General features: G+C 38.4%; 1 protein-coding gene across 2 annotated transcripts in view; it reads right to left on the bottom strand.

Moving 5' to 3' along the window:
- Positions 1 to 21,652, bottom strand: part of LOC121380643 (adenylate cyclase type 1-like) — a 155,490-nt gene that overhangs the window by 13,945 nt on the left and 119,893 nt on the right. Inside the window, exons 5-16 of one of the 2 annotated variants that reach the window (XM_041509561.1) lie at positions 19,692 to 19,819; positions 18,062 to 18,220; positions 15,747 to 15,888; positions 14,859 to 15,062; positions 13,979 to 14,028; positions 12,850 to 12,991; positions 11,910 to 12,007; positions 11,282 to 11,366; positions 10,574 to 10,669; positions 8,662 to 8,921; positions 7,084 to 7,204; positions 1,921 to 2,040 (exon numbers count right to left, since the gene is read on the bottom strand). In XM_041509561.1, the coding sequence (XP_041365495.1) occupies positions 1,921 to 2,040; positions 7,084 to 7,204; positions 8,662 to 8,921; positions 10,574 to 10,669; positions 11,282 to 11,366; positions 11,910 to 12,007; positions 12,850 to 12,991; positions 13,979 to 14,028; positions 14,859 to 15,062; positions 15,747 to 15,888; positions 18,062 to 18,220; positions 19,692 to 19,819 (1,605 nt within the window). The remainder of the gene's footprint in view (positions 1 to 1,920; positions 2,041 to 7,083; positions 7,205 to 8,661; positions 8,922 to 10,573; positions 10,670 to 11,281; positions 11,367 to 11,909; positions 12,008 to 12,849; positions 12,992 to 13,978; positions 14,029 to 14,858; positions 15,063 to 15,746; positions 15,889 to 18,061; positions 18,221 to 19,691; positions 19,820 to 21,652) is intronic. The other variant, XM_041509562.1, reaches the window with a different exon arrangement.

Below are 21,652 nucleotides of genomic sequence, written 5' to 3'. Positions count from 1 at the left end.
TAATATTGCGATGTGGTTTTTTCGCGAATGTATACCTTAGCGCATGTTCGCGACGTGTAAATTTCGCGAACGACCGTTGACAGCTCAAAAAACAAAAAGTGGATAAAGACAGCTCACTGTAATTTTTATAAAGTTACTGTCTGTAAATCAATATTCTGTTATCCTACATTAAGCAATTGTGCCTGATACAGTGTCTATAGGGGATTAGGCCCTACCCACCTCACCTGTATTAGAATCACAGCTTCAGTTGTTAACTGTTAACACCCTTTGGTAGATAAAACAACAAACGATTAGTCGCCATCGATTGAAATTACATAAAACAATTAACAATTAGTCGCCATCAAGGAGAGCTCGTCTATAGGCTGTGCCTGTTAAATGAATCTTTTTGTGAATTATTTTGTTTGTGTTTTCCTTTATGGTTTACTAGAAAATCGAGACATCACTTTAAGCACACTTCAAACTGGAAAATTGTGCGTGCGTATTAATTTCGCGACATAAGGTTGGACGCGAACGACGCGAAATTTATATGCACGCATTTTTTTCACGGTTTACAGTATCCTGCATTGGTTGCATCTGCTGCAAATAAAAACAATAGATTTGTCTTCATCATACCCTTGTGTGGATATTAAATTTCGATAACATGCGTACTCATGCAAATGATTTTTGTAGCTTCATCATAAAACCGATTAACTGTCATCGTATTTCCTGAATATCAACCTAAAATGTATCTTAATGGATTGCAGTTGTCAGATATATAATGACAATATTTCTGTAGCATATAATGCTTATACGCTAACGTTTCACCGTATAAACAGGATTGTGAGGGTTAGTGAAATGTACAGGCGTGATTTCTACCACTTACGATGCATGAAAAGTTACAGTTCGTAAAACAGAAATCAGGAGCGAATACGTCCGAGATTATAAAACCATTATCCTTTCAACAGCGATATACTAAGCAACAAAATAAACGCAAATATCAATTTATTTTATTTTTTTAATTTATTTTATTTAATTATTCAGTTGAATCCCTTTAGTGTGTGTGTCTATTAAAGTTATTCATGCCAGTAAAATATTGGTCGTGTTTGACATTCTCTTTACCAAAAGTAAATGAAGCACGAAGAACAATATTATGGATTAAAATATTTCCAAGTCTTTAGTTCGGTATGAAATTGTTGGTAGTATGTTGTTGTTAAACAAAAATACATAGTGTGATGTCGTATCTAGTCAAAACAAATTTGTTTAACAACACTACTAGAGCACATTGATTTATTAATCAATAACCAAAATTGAATGTCAAACATTTTGTAAGTTCGACATATAGTCTTAGACAAGGAAGGAAGGAAATGGTTTATTTAACGATGCACTCAACATAGTTTTATTTACGGTTATATGGAGTCGGACATATCGTGAAGAACCACACAGATATTGGGGGAGGAAAGCGGCTGTCGCCACTTTATGAAATACTCTTTTCGATTAGCAGCAAGGGATCTTTTATATGCACCATCCCATAGATAGGATAGCACATACCACGGCCTTTGATATACCAGTCATGGTGCACTGGCTGGAGCGAGAAATAGCCCAGGGATCGATCCCAAACCGACCGCGTATCAAGCGAGCGTTTTACCGCTGGGCTACGTCTCGCCCATCTTTAGACAGGAAACCAGCTATATGTTTCCATTAGTAGCAAGGGATCCTTAATTGCACCACACAGAGACAGGATAGCACATACTACGACCTGTAATATACCAGTCGTGGTGCACTGGCTGGAGCGAGAAATAGCCCAATGGACACCGACAGGGATCGATCTTAGAGTGATCACGCATCAGGCGAGCGCTTTACCACTGAGCTAGATTATATCTAGTAATAGATTTACATATTATGTGTTATACAAAGTCCCGTTACCAACAAAACACGACTGACCATGTAACTTCTTGAACCTGTGTCCATGAAATGTGCAGCCACGTGCATAGGGAGTAGGTTGCATAGAATCTGGCGGTTGCTTGTCTGTAGTTCTGTCATTTCAATCTTTTCTTCGGTAGCCTATGTATAAATACGAATAAAACATATACACACAAGCATATAAAAATTCGTCTTTTCAAGCCAAAGTACCAGTCCGTATTTCTATACTGCATTGTAGTTTAGAAATACGAAATGGTACCCTGGCTTGCGAAATAGAAATAATTATAAATGTATTATAATAATGAAATTTTTTCAAACAAATTGTTTAAATGATAACAAATCAGTTGCAAACATATCACACATTCTGTGTCAGTAGTTTTGTATACGTCCGCCTTTTGGCGTGTCGTATTATGGTATGGCGTGCATCCGTACATCCGTACGTACGCTCACCCGTCCGTGAACGTTTCGTTTCCGGGGCATAGCTTTCTTATCAGCTCATATAGGATCATAAAACCTTGTATACAAGTACATCTTGGGATGGCAATGTGTACCATAACTAGGTCACCGCGATCTACGTTTCACGCATTACTTCATATTAAAGGCGGTACTTGTCCGGGTTATATCTTCCGTATTAATATATGGTGATCAAATCTTGCATACAAGTATAGCTTGAGCTGGCGTGTAGAGTATGGTGTACCATACGTAGGTCACCGCAACCTATTTTTTTCACGCATTGCTGGACATACAAGGAAATCCTTGTCCGGGCTATATTTTATTCACCAATACATATAGGATCATCACACCTTGCATGCAAATACATTTTGTGATGACATATAGAGTTACACATACTATAACTAGGTCATCTTACTTCCACGCATCATTACACATTAAAGGAAACCCGTGTTCGTTCCAGATCTTCCTTACCAATTCATACAACACATTCAATAATGTGTGTGCTTATTCATCAAACTCCTGACGGCGTATCATGTACCTCACTGGTGTTCTTGTTATTATATATTAGCATAAATATTAAACAATTTTACTTATGCTTATTTGCATCGAAGGTTCAGGCACACCTATCGTGACAGTGTTCGCAGATAGTGAAGGCGTATATATAATGCAGTGCACAGCGACTAAGTCTTCACATTAAATTTGCCCAGAGCAAATCATATTAATAATGATGTATATACTACTCAAAAGAATTTAAGGGTCAAAAATTTATAACCAAATAAGTTTCAGAGTGTATTAGATTGATGATGTAAACTACGCCAAAAGTTGAATTTATTGTTCCATATTTACAAAAACCCACAAATAAACGTCACTGTATACAAGAAAGTCACATGACATGCTGTCAAAGTTGAAGGTTGTCAAACATGGATTTTACACATTAGAACATTCGTTTAATAGTGTGTGAATCCACCCCTGGCGCGAATACACTCGACACATCGTTGCCTCATGCTGTTGATCAGACGTCTGAAGAACTCTTGGGGAATGGCCTGCCACTCTGCCATAAGAAGTTGACCCAGATCCTGAAGGTTGGCCGGAGGGGCATGGTTATCCCGAACTCTCCTGCCTAATTCGTCCCAGGCGTTCTCTATTGGGGCCAAGTCAGGCGAATATGCTGGCCAATCCATCCTGGCGATACCTTGTTGTCTGAGAAAGTCCGTTACCACCCTGGCGCGGTGGGGTCTGCCATTGTCATCCTGCAGAACTGCCCCGCCGCCAATCTGCTGAAGGCCTGGGAGAACCAACGGCCGGATAATCTCATTCAGATAGCGGATTCCATTCAGATTGCCATCCACCACATAGAGGGGGGTCCTGTGGTGGATAGAGGTGCCGCCCCACACCATGACGCTGCCACCACCGAACCGGTGACGTTGTCTAACGTTAACGTCAGCGAAGCGCTCCCCAGGACGTCTGTAGACACGAACCCGACCGTCGTTGAACTGGAGACTAAACCTGGACTCATCAGTGAACATCACTCGACCCCACTGAACACGTTGCCACCGCAGATGAAGTGTGCACCAGAGACGTCTGGCCGTTCTGTGACGTGGTAGGAGTGGTGGTCGAACAGCCTGGCGACGGCCGCGTAGATTATTGGCTCTCAGACGATTGCGTATGGTTTGATCAGACACTCGAGTTCCAGTCGCAGTCCGCAGATTGTCACGTAATCGGCGTGCAGTGGTTGTGCGTTGACGTAGAGCCATATTGGTGATGTAGCGGTCCTCTCTATTTGTAGTGCTTCGGGGTCTTCCCGAACGTGGACGATTTCGAACAGAATTCGGTGCTTGGTACCGTTGCCACAGTCGGCCAACGACACTCTGACTGACACCAAGTCTCAGAGCAACATTTCTTTGCGTATTGCCATCCTGAAGCCAAGCAATAGCCCTTCCTCGATCTTCGATAGTCAGTTGACGTCGTACCATTGTCGAATTTGGAGTGTGCACCGTACACAAACGCAAGCTCCAATTATACGGAAATTCAGCATTGGGAACATGGAATACACATGCAAAGCGTGCAAATGAAGCGCTTTGTGAAAAAGCAAGTTATCACTTAGCAGACCTTTCGCTTTCGCCCTAATTTACGTGCAAATGTAAGCATGTTTTCGCCATTAGAACTAGTCGACAGTGTCAATGACAGTGGATTTTAATTCATTTATGGGTTGCTTAGACCCACTTTCGTTAAAATGGAACAATACCATGCGTGACATTATGGTCTAGCTAATATAATTGACATTCAGAAAATAATGTCGAAAATATCGTCTGACCCTTAAATTCTTTTGAGTAGTATATATACAAAGAATATTTCACTAAATAGTTATATTACTAAAAAAAAAAAATAATAATACACGATGGTGTGTTCACGAATATAACCTATGGTAATGTTAAAAAATAACATTATTTTTACTAAATGTTTTCAAAGTAATATTTTATAGAGTGCACAATTTCCAAAGCTGTAATCTGCATATTTACATAAAAATAAACAATAAAATGAATAAAAATATAAAGACATAACAGGAAACCAATGCTTATTTAATGATAGCTAAACACATTTTAAACTACTAAATATCTTTCTTTTCATTATTATTATTACTACTACATTTCAATGTAATTATTAATCCACTGTGTATTGTCCATGAGCCAGGACCCAAAATTTGACCAATTGGTACCACCTGGGGAATATTTATGATAGCATTGCAGGACTTTCGTAGTTATATTGTGTGATCTGTAAATGTGGCAATTATTTTTAAAAAGTACGGCCATTTAATGTTTGATATTCGACTGACGGAGAAAGAGACGGTGAAGGAAAGAGAACAAACAGTTACATATTAATGGAGAGAATAAATAAAGACAGGTTAAAAGAAAAGAAAGATATCTAGACAGAAAGAAAGACATTTTTATTTAACGACGCTCTCAACACATTTTATTTACGGTTATATGGCGTCAGACATATGGTTAAGGACCACACAGATATTGAGAGAGGACATCTGCTGTCGCCACATCATGGGCTACTCTTTTCGATTAGCAGCAAGGGATCTTTTATATGCGCCATCCCACAGACAGGATAGTACATACCACGGCCTTTGATATACCAGTTGTAGTGAACTGGCTGGAACGAGAAATAGCCCAATAGGCCCACCGACGGGGATCGATCCCACACCGACCGCACATCGAGCGAGCGCTGTACCACTTGGCTACGTCCCGCCCAGACAGATAGACAGAGACAGATAGACATTTCAGGGCTCCAACCTATTGATTAGTTGTGATATGAATTGCCGTCGCTCAGGGGCTTAACCGATGGCAATTGTTTTGTCGGTGGACAAAAGTTATTGTCAACTGTTGAATGAACTCTTTCTTGATTTTTATATTTTTTGCAAAGTTACTGGTTTAAGATTGCCACAGGCAGGCTAAATATTTCTGCTTGCAAGCATTTTGCCGCAGGCAAAAAACAACAACAAAAAACCATTGCCAAATTGCCGTCGATAACAAATTCTTAAGTTCTAGACCAGGGGCCTAATTCACAAAGCTCTCTTAGGCTCTGCTAGACAACAAAGTATCCTCTTTGTAAGTCTGTTAGCATTGCACTGTGCGATCGCACAGTTGCGAAAGTTTAGTGAATTAGGCCCCTGGATGTTTTGTTGTCTAGCAGAGCCTAAGAGACCTTTCTGAATTAGCTCCCTGTATTTGCAAGGTGAGAAAAGAAGACCAGGGCCCCGTTCCACGAAGCGATCTTAGCACTACTATCGCCGTAAATACTAACCATCGCGACCTTAATTTTTGTCTACGATCGCCAGCCCGTTCCACGACGCGGCGTAGCTTACTATCGTCGTAAATTACTGTGAAAATTCACAATAGGTACGAGGCAGTTGTAAGCCACTAAGTTAACGTAGCTGTCAAATGGCAGTTAAATGATGATTTTGTTATTTTCTAAGAAGGATTCTAACTTTTTGTATAAAAATGGATCTAATATATACCAAATACCTTTTATAAAACTAGGCGTTCGATGAAAAAACATTCAAGGCCATAGACTTTCACACGAAAATACGGGAGATAACTCTCATGTCTTATGCATTCGGCAATTATCGCTTAGCAAATAAACTGACAAAGTTACTTCATGGATGTCCGATACCAATGAATACATCTAAGATGTTCCGAAAAGTCAGTAACCAATTCATTATTTAACTAATTCGTACTTCTTCGTAAAGAATATTTCAATCATTAAAGGGGCACTTACGACTACCGTAAGGTTGCTTTGTGGAACGGCTGTAAAGTTTACGGTGCCAGTTGTAAAATTCACCGTAAGTCACTACAATTAACCTTAGCTACAATTCTTTCGTGGAACGGGGCACTGGGCCCAATGTTACAAAACATCGTAAGCCTAGTTTTGCACGTAAACGTAAATCTACGACTAAACCACAATTCTTATTGCTATTATAGTACAATAAATATACTATGAAGTACACATATTTCATTTTATTTTGTCCTTAAAATGCTCCATCTTCCACGTGAAATAGATACCAAACACGTGTAAACGTATAGCTGGTATAACTGCTAGTCGCAGACGTAAACTTACGATGCTTTGTGAAATTGGCTCCAGCTGTCGTCAAACAAGATACTATATCCGAAAAGCATTAACGGATGGTTTTAGTTGAGGACACGGGCAGAGTAAAGTAAACTGACAAACCTGGGTCTTCCAGAGGAAGTCCAGCCTGTGTGTCCATTCCTGCTGTCTACCCTGGACATACAGGGTGGCCATGAACATCAGCAGAACTACAATACCGACCACGTGCGTCGGGATCACAGGGCTGAAATAACAACCACTACGCATCAATCTACCTGTCAGTATTCAGTTTTCTTCATGCTCGGTACTTAATTCATTCATTCAAACATTCATTCATTCATTTATTCAACCATTCATTCACTCACTCATTCACCATTCATTCATTTATTCGTTCATTCATTCACTCATTGACTCACTCATTGACTCACTCATTCATTCATTCGTTCATTCGTTCATTCATTCGTTCACTCATTCATTTATTTGTTCATTTATTCATCCATTCATTCATTCATTCATTCATTAATTCATTCATCGATTCATTCATTCATTTATTCATTTCATTCATTCTATAGCAATTTACAAGGCAAACTGTCTAAATCATGATAATATACCAAAATAATAAATGATTTGGAAATTATTTTTTTTTTAAACCGGTTTAATACAAATATAGTTATCAGAATTGTATGCTCAATTATCTAGCAGCAACATGTGCAAATAAACAAATAAAACAAACGTAAATAAATGTTAATTTTGTTACGGATATTTAAGTACAAAACTTAGTTTTAGCTTCGTAGCTATAAATGAGACAATTAAGTTTCTCTATGTTTAATTAACACTGGCCGTTTACAATATTTAAAGCGTTTGATATAGTATCGCGCACAGGCTATAGGGAATTTGTTGTCCATTCTAACCAGTGCCCCACACCTGGTATATCATAGATCATGATATATGTTTCCCTGTCTGTGGAAAAGTCTATATTAAAAAAGAACCCTTGCAGCTAATGGAAGAAATGTAGCGGGTTTCCGCTGAAAACTACATGTCAGAATTACCAAATGGGTGCCATCCAATCACCGATGATTCAAAGATGTTTGAATGTTTTATTTAATGACGCACTCAACACATTTTATTTACGGTTATATGGCATCAGATATATGGTTAAGGACAGAGGAAACACGCTGTCGCCACTTCATGGGCACAATGATTTATTAATCATTAGCTATTGGATGTCAAACATTTGGTAATTTTGACAAAGTCTATGGGAGGAAACCCGCTATATTTTTCTATTAGCAGCAAGGGATCTTTTATATGCATCATCCCACAGACAGGATAGTACATTCCACGGCCTTTGTTATACCAGTCGTGGTGCACTGGCTGGAATGAGAAATAGCCCAATGGGACCACCAACGGGAATGGGTCCCAGACCGACCCCGCATCTATCGAGCGCTTTTCCACTGGGCTACGCCCCCCCCCCCCCCACCCCACCCCCACCCCGATGATTCATTAACCAATGTCCTCTAGTAGTTTATTTTTCGTGCTTATATCCAATTCAGGTTAAGTGGGTTAATATTTGGTTGTCAGTAAAAGAGAAGTCGGTATAGTGGCTTTCCACTTACTCTTTGAGCCAATAACATTTCCTCTGGGTGGGAGCCGGTACCGGGGTACGAACCCCAGAAGATATCATCCTTAAAGTCCGACACTTACTGGACAATGTCGTCAAAGCGACTGAAGACCGTAGTGTGTGTGACCTCCATGAGCACGATGTAGAACGTTGCCATGGTGAGGGTTAGCAGCAGCCTGATTCCCGCCGACAGCTTGAGGAAGACGGACACACAGATGTAGGCCATGATGCCGCTCATGTAGATGTACTGGGGCAGCTCGCACGTCAGGTGCTCGTCACGGTTCAGTGACGTCAGCGTCATATTCGTGATGAACGAGAAGATGTTGCCGCCTTTACAGCAATACTAAAACGAAACATGTTGCTACAGAACACATCTTTATTTACACTCAGATCACATAACAAGTGATACATGAGCACATAGTTACAGTATGTGCAATATAATAATACAGCAGTTCAACATATATAATATAATAATTTAAGATTAACGTGTGGGCATAAATGTTTTCATAATGTTATCTAAAAATTTACAAGTATTATTTAATAAAATAATATTCGTGCTACAGAATAGATCATAATATTTAATAGTATTTGGTCTTATATAGTAGTATTTTGGTATAATTACAAACTTTCCGAATTTATACGATTTACTGTATTCTGATTGGCTGACGTCACTAAAAAAACCAAACGTTATCCTTCCATAAACCTCATAAAAATACGTCATCACGGAAGACCAAGATCGATTGGAACTATTTTTAGCTGGATGTGCGAGAAGCCCAATGACCCAGTTCGGTGATCGTTTTAAAAATAGAACAAGGAAGTGACCTGTTTTGTCGATTAAAAAATATAAGGGAAACTGGATGAGATATTCATGTTATAATTTTTTTTTTTTACAATATATTTTTTATTTGTTTTTATTCTGTTAACTCCCCCCCCCAAAAAAAAAAAAAAATAAAATAAAAAATAAAACAACAAAAAAACATCCAATAGTATGTATACATGTATTCCTACGCTTATTTACAGAACATGGTTGACGGTAAGAACGAAAGAAATTATTTTTGAGTGTTTTAAGGTACACTTCTTGTACTGTTTGTAATTATAAGTCACAAATGTAGTATAAAATCGCTTTGCTACGCTACGCGATTTTATACCATTTGTGACTTTTATACATCGATAAATTCCTAAAAAATGAGAAACAATTCTTATATGTACTGTACTGAAACTAAATATTTGACATCACCCCCCCCCCAAAAAAAAAAAAAACAACAACAACAAAAAAACAAAACAATGGGCTACTCTTTTCGATTAACAGCAAAGGTTCTTTTATATGCACCATACCACAGACAGAGTAGTATATACCACGGCCTTTGATATACCAATCGTGAAATAGCCCAATGGACCCACCGACAACGATCGATCCCAGACGAACCGCACATCGAGTGAGCGCTTTACCACTGGGCTACGTTCCGTCCGTTTATTGGAAGGATACAATGCCAATACCATTTACAGTCGGCCTGGGCCTCGTTCCACAAAGCGATCTTAGCGCTAAGATCACCTTAAGTGCATTATGTTGTCTGTGCAGTTACGGTGATCTTAGGACTAAGATCGCTTCGTGGAACGGGGCCCTGGACACGAGACACATCAAGATTAAGCATCTATCAATTATAATTGGTTTGTCATTAACATGTATGAGCCATGATGGCGAACATCATTTCATTTCAAATTATTTTCGTGCTTATATCTAATTATGGTTCAAGCACGCTGTCCTGGGCACACACCTCAGCTATCTGTACTGCCGGTCCACGACAGAGGGTTAGTTGTTAGTTGGTTAGTGTGAGAGAAGAGGGTGTAGTGGTCTTACACCTACCCACTGAATCGTTAAAACTCGCTCTTGGTGGGAGCCGGTACCAGACTGCGAACTCAGTACCTGCTAGCGTTATGTTCGATGGCTTTTACCCTACACCATCGAGGCTGGTGGAGAAGATCGTTATATCTTACCACATTGACCTGCGCTGTGGCGTAGATGAGGAAGAGCGTAGTGATCATCACAAACAGTCTCAGACAGGACGACTTGCGGATGTCAAACTGAGTACACTGAAAACAAATAGTTCCTGTATACATATGTGTCTTGTCATCATAAAGAATCAATGGACATCATTTGTTACTGGATAAACTGTAGTATCGAGAAGTATCTCATAAAAGTATTGAATAGCTAAAACACGATTTGTGATTTTTTGAGTAATTTCAATATTTAAATAAATATATTCAACAATAATTCTGGAAATAAATACTCGGTCTTGAAGGAATGTTTAAATATTTATTTTTAAAAATATTTACAATATTATTTCATCACCAGAAAGCATAGCATGTCTTCCATTATTCTAACAGTAAGTGAATGATAAATGTGACGAACTACATATTACCATATTAGAGTGTTTATCAGTAACATATCGACAATGATGCTAGGTCTGAGCACAGAGTTTAACATCAACAGTTGAAAGTGTTTATTAGTAATATATTGATATTGATGATATCTGTATCTGAACAGTGAGTAGTAACATCAATACAATTGATATCCAGGTGAAAGTGTTTACACGTAATATATTAATATGGATAATACCTTGATCTGAACACTAAGTATTAACATCAATACAATTGATATCCAGGTGAAAGTGTTTATAAATAAAATATTAATATGGATAATACCTTGATCTGAACACTAAGTAATAACATCAATACAATTGATATCCAGGTGAAAGCGGCAAGAAACAACATCAGTAGTAACAGCGTTCTGAAATTAAATATACTTAACAATATAGTACCGTGTACAGGAATGGGGAGAAAAATGATGAATTAATTTAGCTTATAATAACGTTTAAATAGTATCATGTATAAACAATAGCAAAACGTATACCACTCTTTGCTGATAATATCCATATTATTTATATCTTACACTTCGGGACGTTCTTGTGAATACAATATTAATCTGATTTGCAATAAATGTTCAGAACCACTAGGACAGTCATTTAACGTTTATAAGCCATACATCATATGTAGACGTCTAAATCACAACTTATAAAGATATACTTTAATAGATTTGCAAATTCTGTGTCAACTGTGTTAATATTATATTAGTAGAAATATTATATTTGATAAAAGGCGGCCCTGACAGCAATCACCACTAAACGCCTGAGAAAGGTTCAAATGTGTCGGCGTCCTGAAAACCAATTGATCATTCAAGCGCAAAAATTACGAAGCCATTACTACATTCACAGTGTATGTCTGTACAAGATAGAATCTAAGGTGCACGTGATAAGGATTGACCAATACAAACCTGGGCAATATAACAGCCTGTAGTCCAGCCACGCATATTAGCATAATTAATGCACAGATCATGCTACCGCTGAAGGCGAAGTCAGTCATATTTTGGTACTGTAAAATAAATGAAACAAAAATACAAGTGTATTTCAGTAAAGGAACCTTTGGACGATGTGATAAACTTGTAATAACCATTTAAGGCATGTGGAATGCTTAGCATTTATGACAGCCAATATTCTTGTTGTTTTATTTTTCCATTACGATGTTTCATAGGTAGAAGTGAGCAATTTAACTCGTTAAATTATCCAGAAGACCTTACTGAGTTTGTTTTCATTAAAATAGACAGTGGATTAATCTAACCATCTAGGTAATAAAAATTATCTAAAAGTTTGAAATATCATGCATTATATTAATAAATATATACGGAATCCCCTTTCACCCAGTTAATTAAAGTTTTATTTGACAGTTGGAAGGAAGCTATTTCACGCAGAAATCCAAATTTGGCTACTACACGTTGAATATACAAATGTTAATATTCTACACAGGAAAATGCAAGCTTAATGTAGTTTTAGTAACTGAAAACATGTTAAAATGCCTACAAATTTTATTCTTATTCATTCATGATCACATCCGTCTTTCTTATCACACTTCTCTTCCTTGTTATTTAAATGTGATAGCTTGTAATGCATTATTTAAATACTACAGAGGTCAATCTACGTGTAATCATCAAAGAAAGATTTCAAAAAGCATATCAGAATTTTGTAGTATTTTTTATGAGGAACTATTGTCTAAACAGGACTATACTAAACTGTTTGTTGCGTTGCCTGGAAGCATATGTATGAACGTGTAACGATGTCAAATCTTTATAGACTTTTTCTCCTCACTGTCTCACGCGAAAGAGACATTGTCCATGGGAGACAACTCATGGTGTCCCGATAGACGCGTTTCTTAGTTACCTTCCTTTCTGTCTCGGAGCTCCTGAAGCGCATGGTGATGAAGTTGACGTGGTTGGTTTTCTCTCTCTCCACGCTGTGGGCCGCGATCGCCTGGGCCAGATATTTGTTCACGCGGTCCGTCGGCTCCTGCTGTTGTGAGTGTCTGAAATAGTTTAAACCTTTAAAGTTTGTTTTGTTTAACGACACAACTAGACCACATTGATTTATTAATCATCGGCTATTGGATGTCAAACATTTGATAATTCTGACACGTAGTCTCCAGAGGAAATACGCTAAATTTTCCATTAGCAGCAAGGAAACTTTTATATGCACCATCCCACAGACAGGATAGCACATACCACGGCCTTTGATATACCAGTCGTGATCGTTTTACCACTGGGCTACGTCCCGTCCCGCCTCTGTCTAAAATAGATTACACATATATATGTAAACTGGTGCGTTAAACTTACATGGTCCTTTAAAAGAAGGTGTAAAGATTTTGCATTTACACTTCTCAGGTTTCATATATATATATATATATATATATATATATACATACATATATTGTAATAAAATGTTATTTTGATACAATTCATTATATATTTGCTTGCTTTTTTAAAAAAGTAAATAGAACTTAGGTTTTGTAAAGTTATCTCTAAATAAAGACCATGTTATAACAATAGAACAGGGTGAAAACATCGTTTTTGTCGTGTGGATATCGAAAATAGAAAAGGCTTTCTAGTGAAAAAACTTGTTCAGCTAATAAACGGACAGGAAATACGTCCCTCGTGAAATAATGTTCATTTGTTAGTCGTTAAAGCTCGTGAAAAATGAAAATTATTTCATTCGTTTATTATTCTCTCTGTATATCTATGAAACATTCAATATTCTTAGAAAGGCAAATAATAAGTTTCACTTTCTGATATTAACTACAATATAAACGTTTGCGTAGGCTACACTGACATATCTATGTTTGTCAAAATCTGAAAGTTACCGTTATTATTAGGAAAACGCCCAAGCCAAATATACTGTGCAGCAATACTAGCAGGCTATATATAACACCCCTGTCTTGCAATATAGAATACACCAGTGTTGCAATTTATCTCCAAGGTTTGCATATTTACGTAGGAAGTAATACAGCTCAACAAACCGTTCTTTGAAGGGTTTCCTCAGCTTGTCGCTAACCGATGCCACAAAGCGCTGAAATAAAGATCAGAGTGTATGCTTTAAAGATGTTTACCATGGAAAATTACAGTGAATATGATAAAGTAAACACAAAATTTCAGCTCAGTATTTCGATGTATGTTTACCATGGATAATTACAGTGAATATGATAAAGCTAAATACACATTTTCAGCTTAATATCTCGAGGCATTGTGAAACAACGTCCATAGAACTATATGTGGGACAGACGAACAGACAGACGGACAGACAGAAAAATGGAGACGACACCTATAGTTCCTTCCAGTTGGACTGATAGGGAACTAATAACACATGTTTACCATGGGCAATTATAGTGAATATAACACTTGTCTACCATGGATAGATATAGTAAATATAACGCATATTTACCATGGACAACTACAGGGAATATAACACATGTTTACCCTGGACAACTACAGGGAATATAACACATACTTACCCTGGACAACTACAGGGAATATAACACATGTTTACCATGGAAAATTCGTGAATATAATACGTTTACAATTACCTCATTTGTAGTAAATATAACAAAGGTCTACCACGGACAATTGCAGTGAGAAAAAAACACATTGACGATATACCATGGAAAGTTACAATGAATGTAACTGGTTTACCATGAACAATTGCAGATTATAAAACAGACGTTTACAATCAACAATTACAGTGAATATAGCACATGATTACCATGGAGACCTACAGGGAATATAACACATATTTACAATTGATAATTACAGGGAATATATCACGTGATTACCATGGAGACCTATAGGGAATATAACAGGTATTTACAATTGACATTTACAGGGAATATAGCACGTGATTACCATAGAGACCTGGCTGACACGTACAAACTTGTGGTGGGGCTGCTGTTGGTCCTGGGTGGGGGTGAGCACGTTCTGGAAGGGGATCTCGGCGCTGAACTTGACGGACTGCATGAGGCGGATCACACAGTTGGACACGTTCTTGAACGACATCTTCTTCGGTCGCAGGTTCGACCAGTCCCGGGTCAGGTTCATGCTGCCAGACTGCTGTAAAGAAATACAACACCAATGAAAGTGGAGAAAAAACATTATTAGACAAGTCTGTAAACGTTTTCTGGTTATTCTAGTGTAGTTTAGTTTAGTAGCTGTTGTTGTTGTTGTTGCTGCTGCTGCTGCTCCAGTTGTTGTTGTTGTTTGTGGAGGGTTTTATTGTTGTTGCTGCTACTGTTGTTGTTGCTGTTGTAGTTTATGGAGGGTTGTATTTTTGTGTGTTGTTGATCTAGTTTAAAGTTGCAATGCTGAGTATATTTTTTATTTATTTAATTATGTAGAATCTATAGACCATTGACATGAATGTTTTGCAAACCTTTTCCTTATTTGGCCACGGTCGATAATCAAATATTCACCACTCTTCAGAACCTGATAATAACATTACTGCGCTAAAACAACCTCGCTGTCGTGAGAACAAACGAAGAAAAAACATTTGTGTCAAATTATTGAAATCTAAACCCATGGCTATGTTATTCTCCTGCATAATTAACTGGTTGTTGGGGTATAATAAAATATGTGATGTACAGCTTAGTATCTCTTTTCAATCCTGGCAAGGCAGTCCAGGCTGCTGGACTGTATCCCCAGGACAACATGCTTGAACCTTAATTGGATAAAAGTAAGAAAACATTAAGGACGTGTTGTAAGACCATTCGAATGAGGAGAACTACAAGTGCTACGTACCTTCTTCTGACGTTTCGGTTTGATGAGAAACGTTTCGATCTGCTGTTCTCGGAGCGTGGAGTTTCGATCGCGCCCATTGCCTGGCTCCACCTCGTACTCGCCGTGTAGGTGTTCCAACGTGGCCTTGGTGATGTGTACACGCCTGGAACACACAGCAACCAAGACATAAACAACGAGGGCTCTACCACGTGGTTAACCGTGTATAAACAACGAGTCCGACAAGCTCGTGTGCAGGAAACGGTGCAGGCTCCCCCGGGTAAAAACATATTTAAAACAGAAAAAAAATCGAGCAGGTAGGTTCGACCTCTGACAGTGACTCCCCCCCCCCCCCCCCCTCCATGCACCAAATACGCGCTTGTTCTCTGTTGTTAACAGTAATATATAGAAACGTCGAGTTCTCTAGCATGTGGTTAACGGTGTATAAAACAACGAATTCCGTATCACGTGGTTAACAATGTATACAACAACGAGTTTCTCTATCACGAGGTTAACGGTGTATAAAACAACGAGTTCTCAATCACGTGACCCTGCGCGTGCTGTAACCTCACCGTGGTGCAGGGGTGTAACATTCTCTTTGAGAATGGCCAATACAGCACAAATCCCCTTGTTTTCTTCGAGATACAATTGAAATTTTGAGTAAAAGTCAGTATCTATCCGTGATATTTGTATTTGTGCACAGTTCTTTACTGTTTTTATTTAAATCTTGAATTTTTATATTGATGTTGATCATCACTTTATTTGTTTGCATTACCATAGTTTGACGCCCAATAGCCGACGTATTTTTCGTGCTGGGGTGTCGTTAAACATTCATTCATTCATTCTCTATCACGTGGTTAACAGTGTATAAAACAACAAGTTCTCTATCACGTGGTTAACGGTGTATAAAACAACGAGTTCTCTATCACGTGGTTAACAGTGTATAAACCAACGAGTTCTCTATCACGTGGTTAACAGTGTCAAAAACAACGAGTTCTCTATCACATGGTTAACAGTGTCAAAAACAACGAGTTCTCTATGATGTGTTTAACAGTCTATGGTACGATTTTTTCAAAGCGCTGTTAACAGTATTTGAATAAAAACAGTTTTGCACCACGTGGCTAACAGCGTATGAAATACAATTTCTATCACGTGGACTTTTTTTCATCGCTTAGCTAATAAAGTGAAAGAATTTTTTTCTTCTATCACATGAGAGATCGCTATCACGTGGTTAACGAGGTACAAGACACTTCTCTCTCATGTGATGATCAATGTGCATGAAACGAGGGTTTTTTGTTTTTTATTCCATCACGTGATTATCAAATTCTTCAATTGGTAATAAGGGATAAATAGTCTGCAGATAGAAGTTATCAAGTGCTGAAAGCTTGCAGAAAGGAATCGTCGAAGGAACGATTAAATATCGATTCGTTTAAATATATGTACTGCCTTGTCATTCTATAGTGATATGTCTCTATCCTAATACACTAGTTAGTCGATAATTTAATTATTAGCGGTAATGATGCACTTATATCTACGTGAACCACAATTATAAACATAGGTCAAGCCTTAGAAAACATACGCAACGCATACAGGAAATATATTATGTCAGTACAGATGCCATATAAATATACAGTACAGTTCAATGTCATATAATAAACCAAGAATACAATTACTAGATAAACATCTAAGACATAAACAGTAGGCAGAGTTGCCGGCTAACAATGCTTTGTCTAAAGGCTCATATAGACTGCACGCGGCGCGTGCGTGCGGTCCAGCTGCTGCATTTGCGGCTTTCGTTTTGGGCATATACACCATATACGATTATTTCATTGCTGCTGGCCATATGCGTTCTGCAGACTCACGCGCCTAGTCTAGACTCGTTCATTGAAACTAATGTATTTCGAGTTTAGTCCATTTTATAAGCCGGACCGCACGCACGAGCCGCATCCAGTCTATATGAGCTTTTAGTAACTCGAGGATGAGAAAGGAGATTATATACACAATGGTTAGTTGCACTGGTATATAGACGATCAAACAGACAAACAAATATTTATAAAGACAGAACAACAGACAGAAAATCAGAATTACAGACACGCCAACAGAGACAGACGTAGAGAAACATACAGGACATACATTCAGAAAATGAATCAATGAAGGACAGACAGACAGACACAGAGATAAACAGACACGGACAGATGGACGGAAACAGACAGCGGTAGACAGACATAAAAAGAGAGGCAGCCAGACAGACGGACAAAGGCAGGCATACAGACAAAGAACAACGAACAAGGACAGACAGAAAACAAGACAGTCAGACAGACAGACAGACTAGTAGTTACCCTGGAATTCCTCCAGCCTCCATCTTGTTTGCGAGAGTGACGTCATTGCTCCAAACGTCATACTGCCACTTCTTGAGTCCCAGCACCCCACACAGGACTCGGCCCGTGTGTAGACCCACCCGCATGTTGAGGTGTACGTCCGTCGACTCGCACACCATGCTGAAACCAGACAGCACCTATACTTAGTACACGAAACTACACTCATATCATATCAGTGGGTATCGCTTATTAACATTGTCTAAATAAAATAAACGCCACACGAACGGGTACTGTATAACATTTTAGACATGTGTCTTGATGAATTTACTTGAAGATTTATTTAGATGTAAGTGTATTTATATACAGGTTGCATAGTTCACACTATAGTTACACACTCGTATTGAGAATACTACATGAGTGGCTGTTGGATACCATTTAGTATTACATTGTGTTGTTTAAATATTGTATCTAACGAGCGACAGCAACTTGGACACGTCTTTAAACCACGAGTATCTTAACGGACACGAATGTTTATTATATTTGTTATATATCGTGAACAAAATTTAAAAAATAAATTAAACTTCTTTACCAACTAACGTATTTACGGCGATTAGAGTTAATGTGTCTCATATAGCAACCATTTTCAAGTTAGCTAATACGTCACAGAGCAATCAGTTTCAAGTTAGCTTATACGTCACAGAGAAATCAGTTTCTAGCAACCATCTTCAAGTTAGCGTATATGTCAGAGAGCAATCAGTTTCAAGTTAGCTTATACCTCACAGAGCAATCAGTTTCAAGTTATCTTATATGTCACAGACTAATCAGTTTCAAGTTAGCTTATACATCACATAGCAGTCAGTTTTAACTTAGCTTATACGTCACAGATCAATCAGTTTCTAGCAACCATCTTCAAGTTAGCTTATATGTTAGAGAGCAATCAGTTTCAAGTTAGCTTATACCTCACAGAGCAATCAGTTTCAAGTTATCTTATATGTCACAGACAAATCAGTTTCAAGTCTGCTTGTACTCGCAGAGCAATCAGTTTTAACTTAGCTTATACATCACAGAGCAATCAGTTTCTAGCAACCATCTCCAAGTTAGCTTATATGTCAAGAGCAATCAGTTCCTAGCAACCATCTCCAAGTTAGCGTATATGTCAGAGAGCAATCAGTTTCAAGTTAGCTTATACATCACAGATCAATCAGTTTTAACTTAACCTATACATCACAGAGCAATCAGTTTCTAGCAACCATCTTCAAGTTAGCTTATATGTCAGAGAGCAATCAGTTTCAAGTTACCGTATATGTCACAGAGCAATCAGTTTCAAGTCTGCTTGTACTCACAGAGCAATCAGTTTTAACTTAGTTTATACATCACAGAGCAATCAGTTTCTAGCAACCATCTCCAGGTTAGCTTATATGTCAGAGAGCAATCGGTTTCAAGTTAGCTTATACAACACAGAGCAATCAGTTTCAAGTTAGCTTATATGTCACAGAGAAATCAGTTTTGGTGGTGCTATTTCATTGCATGTTATGACTGTGGCGACCGCATCATCACCATAGAGCAACCAATAAGAAGTCTCAAAAGTGATCTCCAACTTAATATGTTGGAGAAGAAACTGGCCTACCAGAAGGATGTAAAGGTAACTCACGCTATGGCGTCTATCATGTCGAGTCCCATCTCTACACAGCAGTGGGCGTGGTCGAGTCGGACCTCGGGCAGGCCGCTCACACAGTAGTAGCAGTCACCCAGGATCTTGATGCGCATGCAGTGGTTGTTCTGGAGGCAGAGAAACAAAACACAGTGTTTAAAACGTGCTTTAGACTCTGTTTGGCGTAAATATGCGAACTTCAATGTGTTAGTGGAGGTTTTTTTTTGTCTATATATAACAATGGGCGAACCTAACAATACAATTGTATACAATCGAACGTTCATCTCCTGGGTGTGTGCGCCTACCCCCAAATTCTACCTAGAGAATTGTATGTGTAATTAATGTTTATTAGTTATGCTAATTTTCTAAAAGAGTATTTCGACAAAAACTGGATTCCGAAAGGAGTTATTTTATAATAATAATAATAATAATAATAATAATAATAATAATACAGCTGGTATTTATGTTGCGCTAGAGAAAGCGGTTTTGTTTAAAGACAGATTAACTGTAAAGACCGTGTTATATTTGGCCGGTTCACAGTTGAGATAGTGGTGGATTGTAATGTTATTTTATAGCATAGAAAACTCTATAATTAAACGCTAATTCACAAACGAGAAAGTTGAGATTTAAAAAGCCCGTCACAGTTGAGTAGGTGGTGGGTTTACAAGCTCGTCCCAGTAGAGAAAAAGGTGTTATTAAAAGCTCGTCCCAGTAGTGAAAGAGGTGTTATTAAAAGCTCGTCCCAGTAGTGAAAGAGGTGTGATTAAAAGCTCGTCCCAGTAGGGAAAGAGGTGTGATTAAAAGTTCGTCCCAGTAGAGAAAGAGGTGTTATTAAAAGTTCGTCCTTGTAGAGAAAGAGGTGTTATTAAAAGCTCGTCCCAGTAGAGAAAGAGGTATGATTAAAAGCTCGTCCCAATAGAGAAAGAGGTGTGATTAAAAGTTCGTCCCAGTAGAGAAAGAGGTGTGATTAAAAGTTCGTCCCAGTAGAGAAAGAGGTGTGATTAAAAGCTCGTCCTAGTAGGGAAAGAGGTGTTATTAAAAGCTCGTCCCAGTAGAGAAAGAGGTGTTATTAAAAGCTCGTCCCAATAGAGAAAGAGGTGTGATTAAAAGTTCGTCCCAGTAGAGAAAGAGGTGTGATTAAAAGTTCGTCCTAGTAGAGAAAGAGGTGTTATTAAAAGTTCGTCCCAGTAGAGAAAGAGGTGTGATTAAAAGCTCGTCCTAGTAGGGAAAGAGGTGTGAATAAAAGCTCGTCCTAGTAGAGAAAGAGGTGTGATTAAAAGTTCGTCCCAGTAGAGAAAGAGGTGTGATTAAAAGTTCGTCCCAGTAGAGAAAGAGGTGTAATTAAAAGTTCGTCCCAGTAGAGAAAGAGGTGTGATTAAAAGTTCGTCCCAGTAGAGAAAGAGGCGAGATTAAAAGCTCGTCCTAGTAGGGAAAGAGGTGTGATTAAAAGCTCGTCCTAGTAGAGAAAGAGGTGTGATTAAAAGCTCGTCCCAGTAGGGAAAGAGGTGTGATTAAAAGCTCGTCCTTGTAGAGAAAGAGGTGTTATTAAAAGCTCGTCCCAGTAGAGAAAGAGGTGTTATTAAAAGCTCGCCCCAGTAGAGAAAGAGGTGTGATTAAAAGTTCGTCCCAGTAGAGAAAGAGGTGTGATTAAAAGTTCGTCCCAGTAGAGAAAGAGGCGTGATTAAAAGCTCGTCCTAGTAGGGAAAGAGGTGTGATTAAAAGCTCGTCCTAGTAGAGAAAGAGGTGTGATTAAAAGCTCGTCCCAGTAGGGAAAGAGGTGTGATTAAAAGCTCGTCCTTGTAGAGAAAGAGGTGTTATTAAAAGCTCGTCCCAGTAGAGAAAGAGGTGTTATTAAAAGCTCGCCCCAGTAGAGAAAGAGGTGTGATTAAAAGTTCGTCCCAGTAGAGAAAGAGGTGTGATTAAAAGTTCGTCCCAGTAGAGAAAGAGGTGTGATTAAAAGT

Source organism: Gigantopelta aegis, chromosome 9 (genome assembly GCF_016097555.1).
Source record: "Gigantopelta aegis isolate Gae_Host chromosome 9, Gae_host_genome, whole genome shotgun sequence".
Taxonomy (NCBI): Eukaryota; Metazoa; Mollusca; class Gastropoda; order Neomphalida; family Peltospiridae; genus Gigantopelta; species Gigantopelta aegis.
Note: the sequence above shows the minus strand (reverse complement) of the source record. Positions and strands in the feature narration are given on the sequence as shown.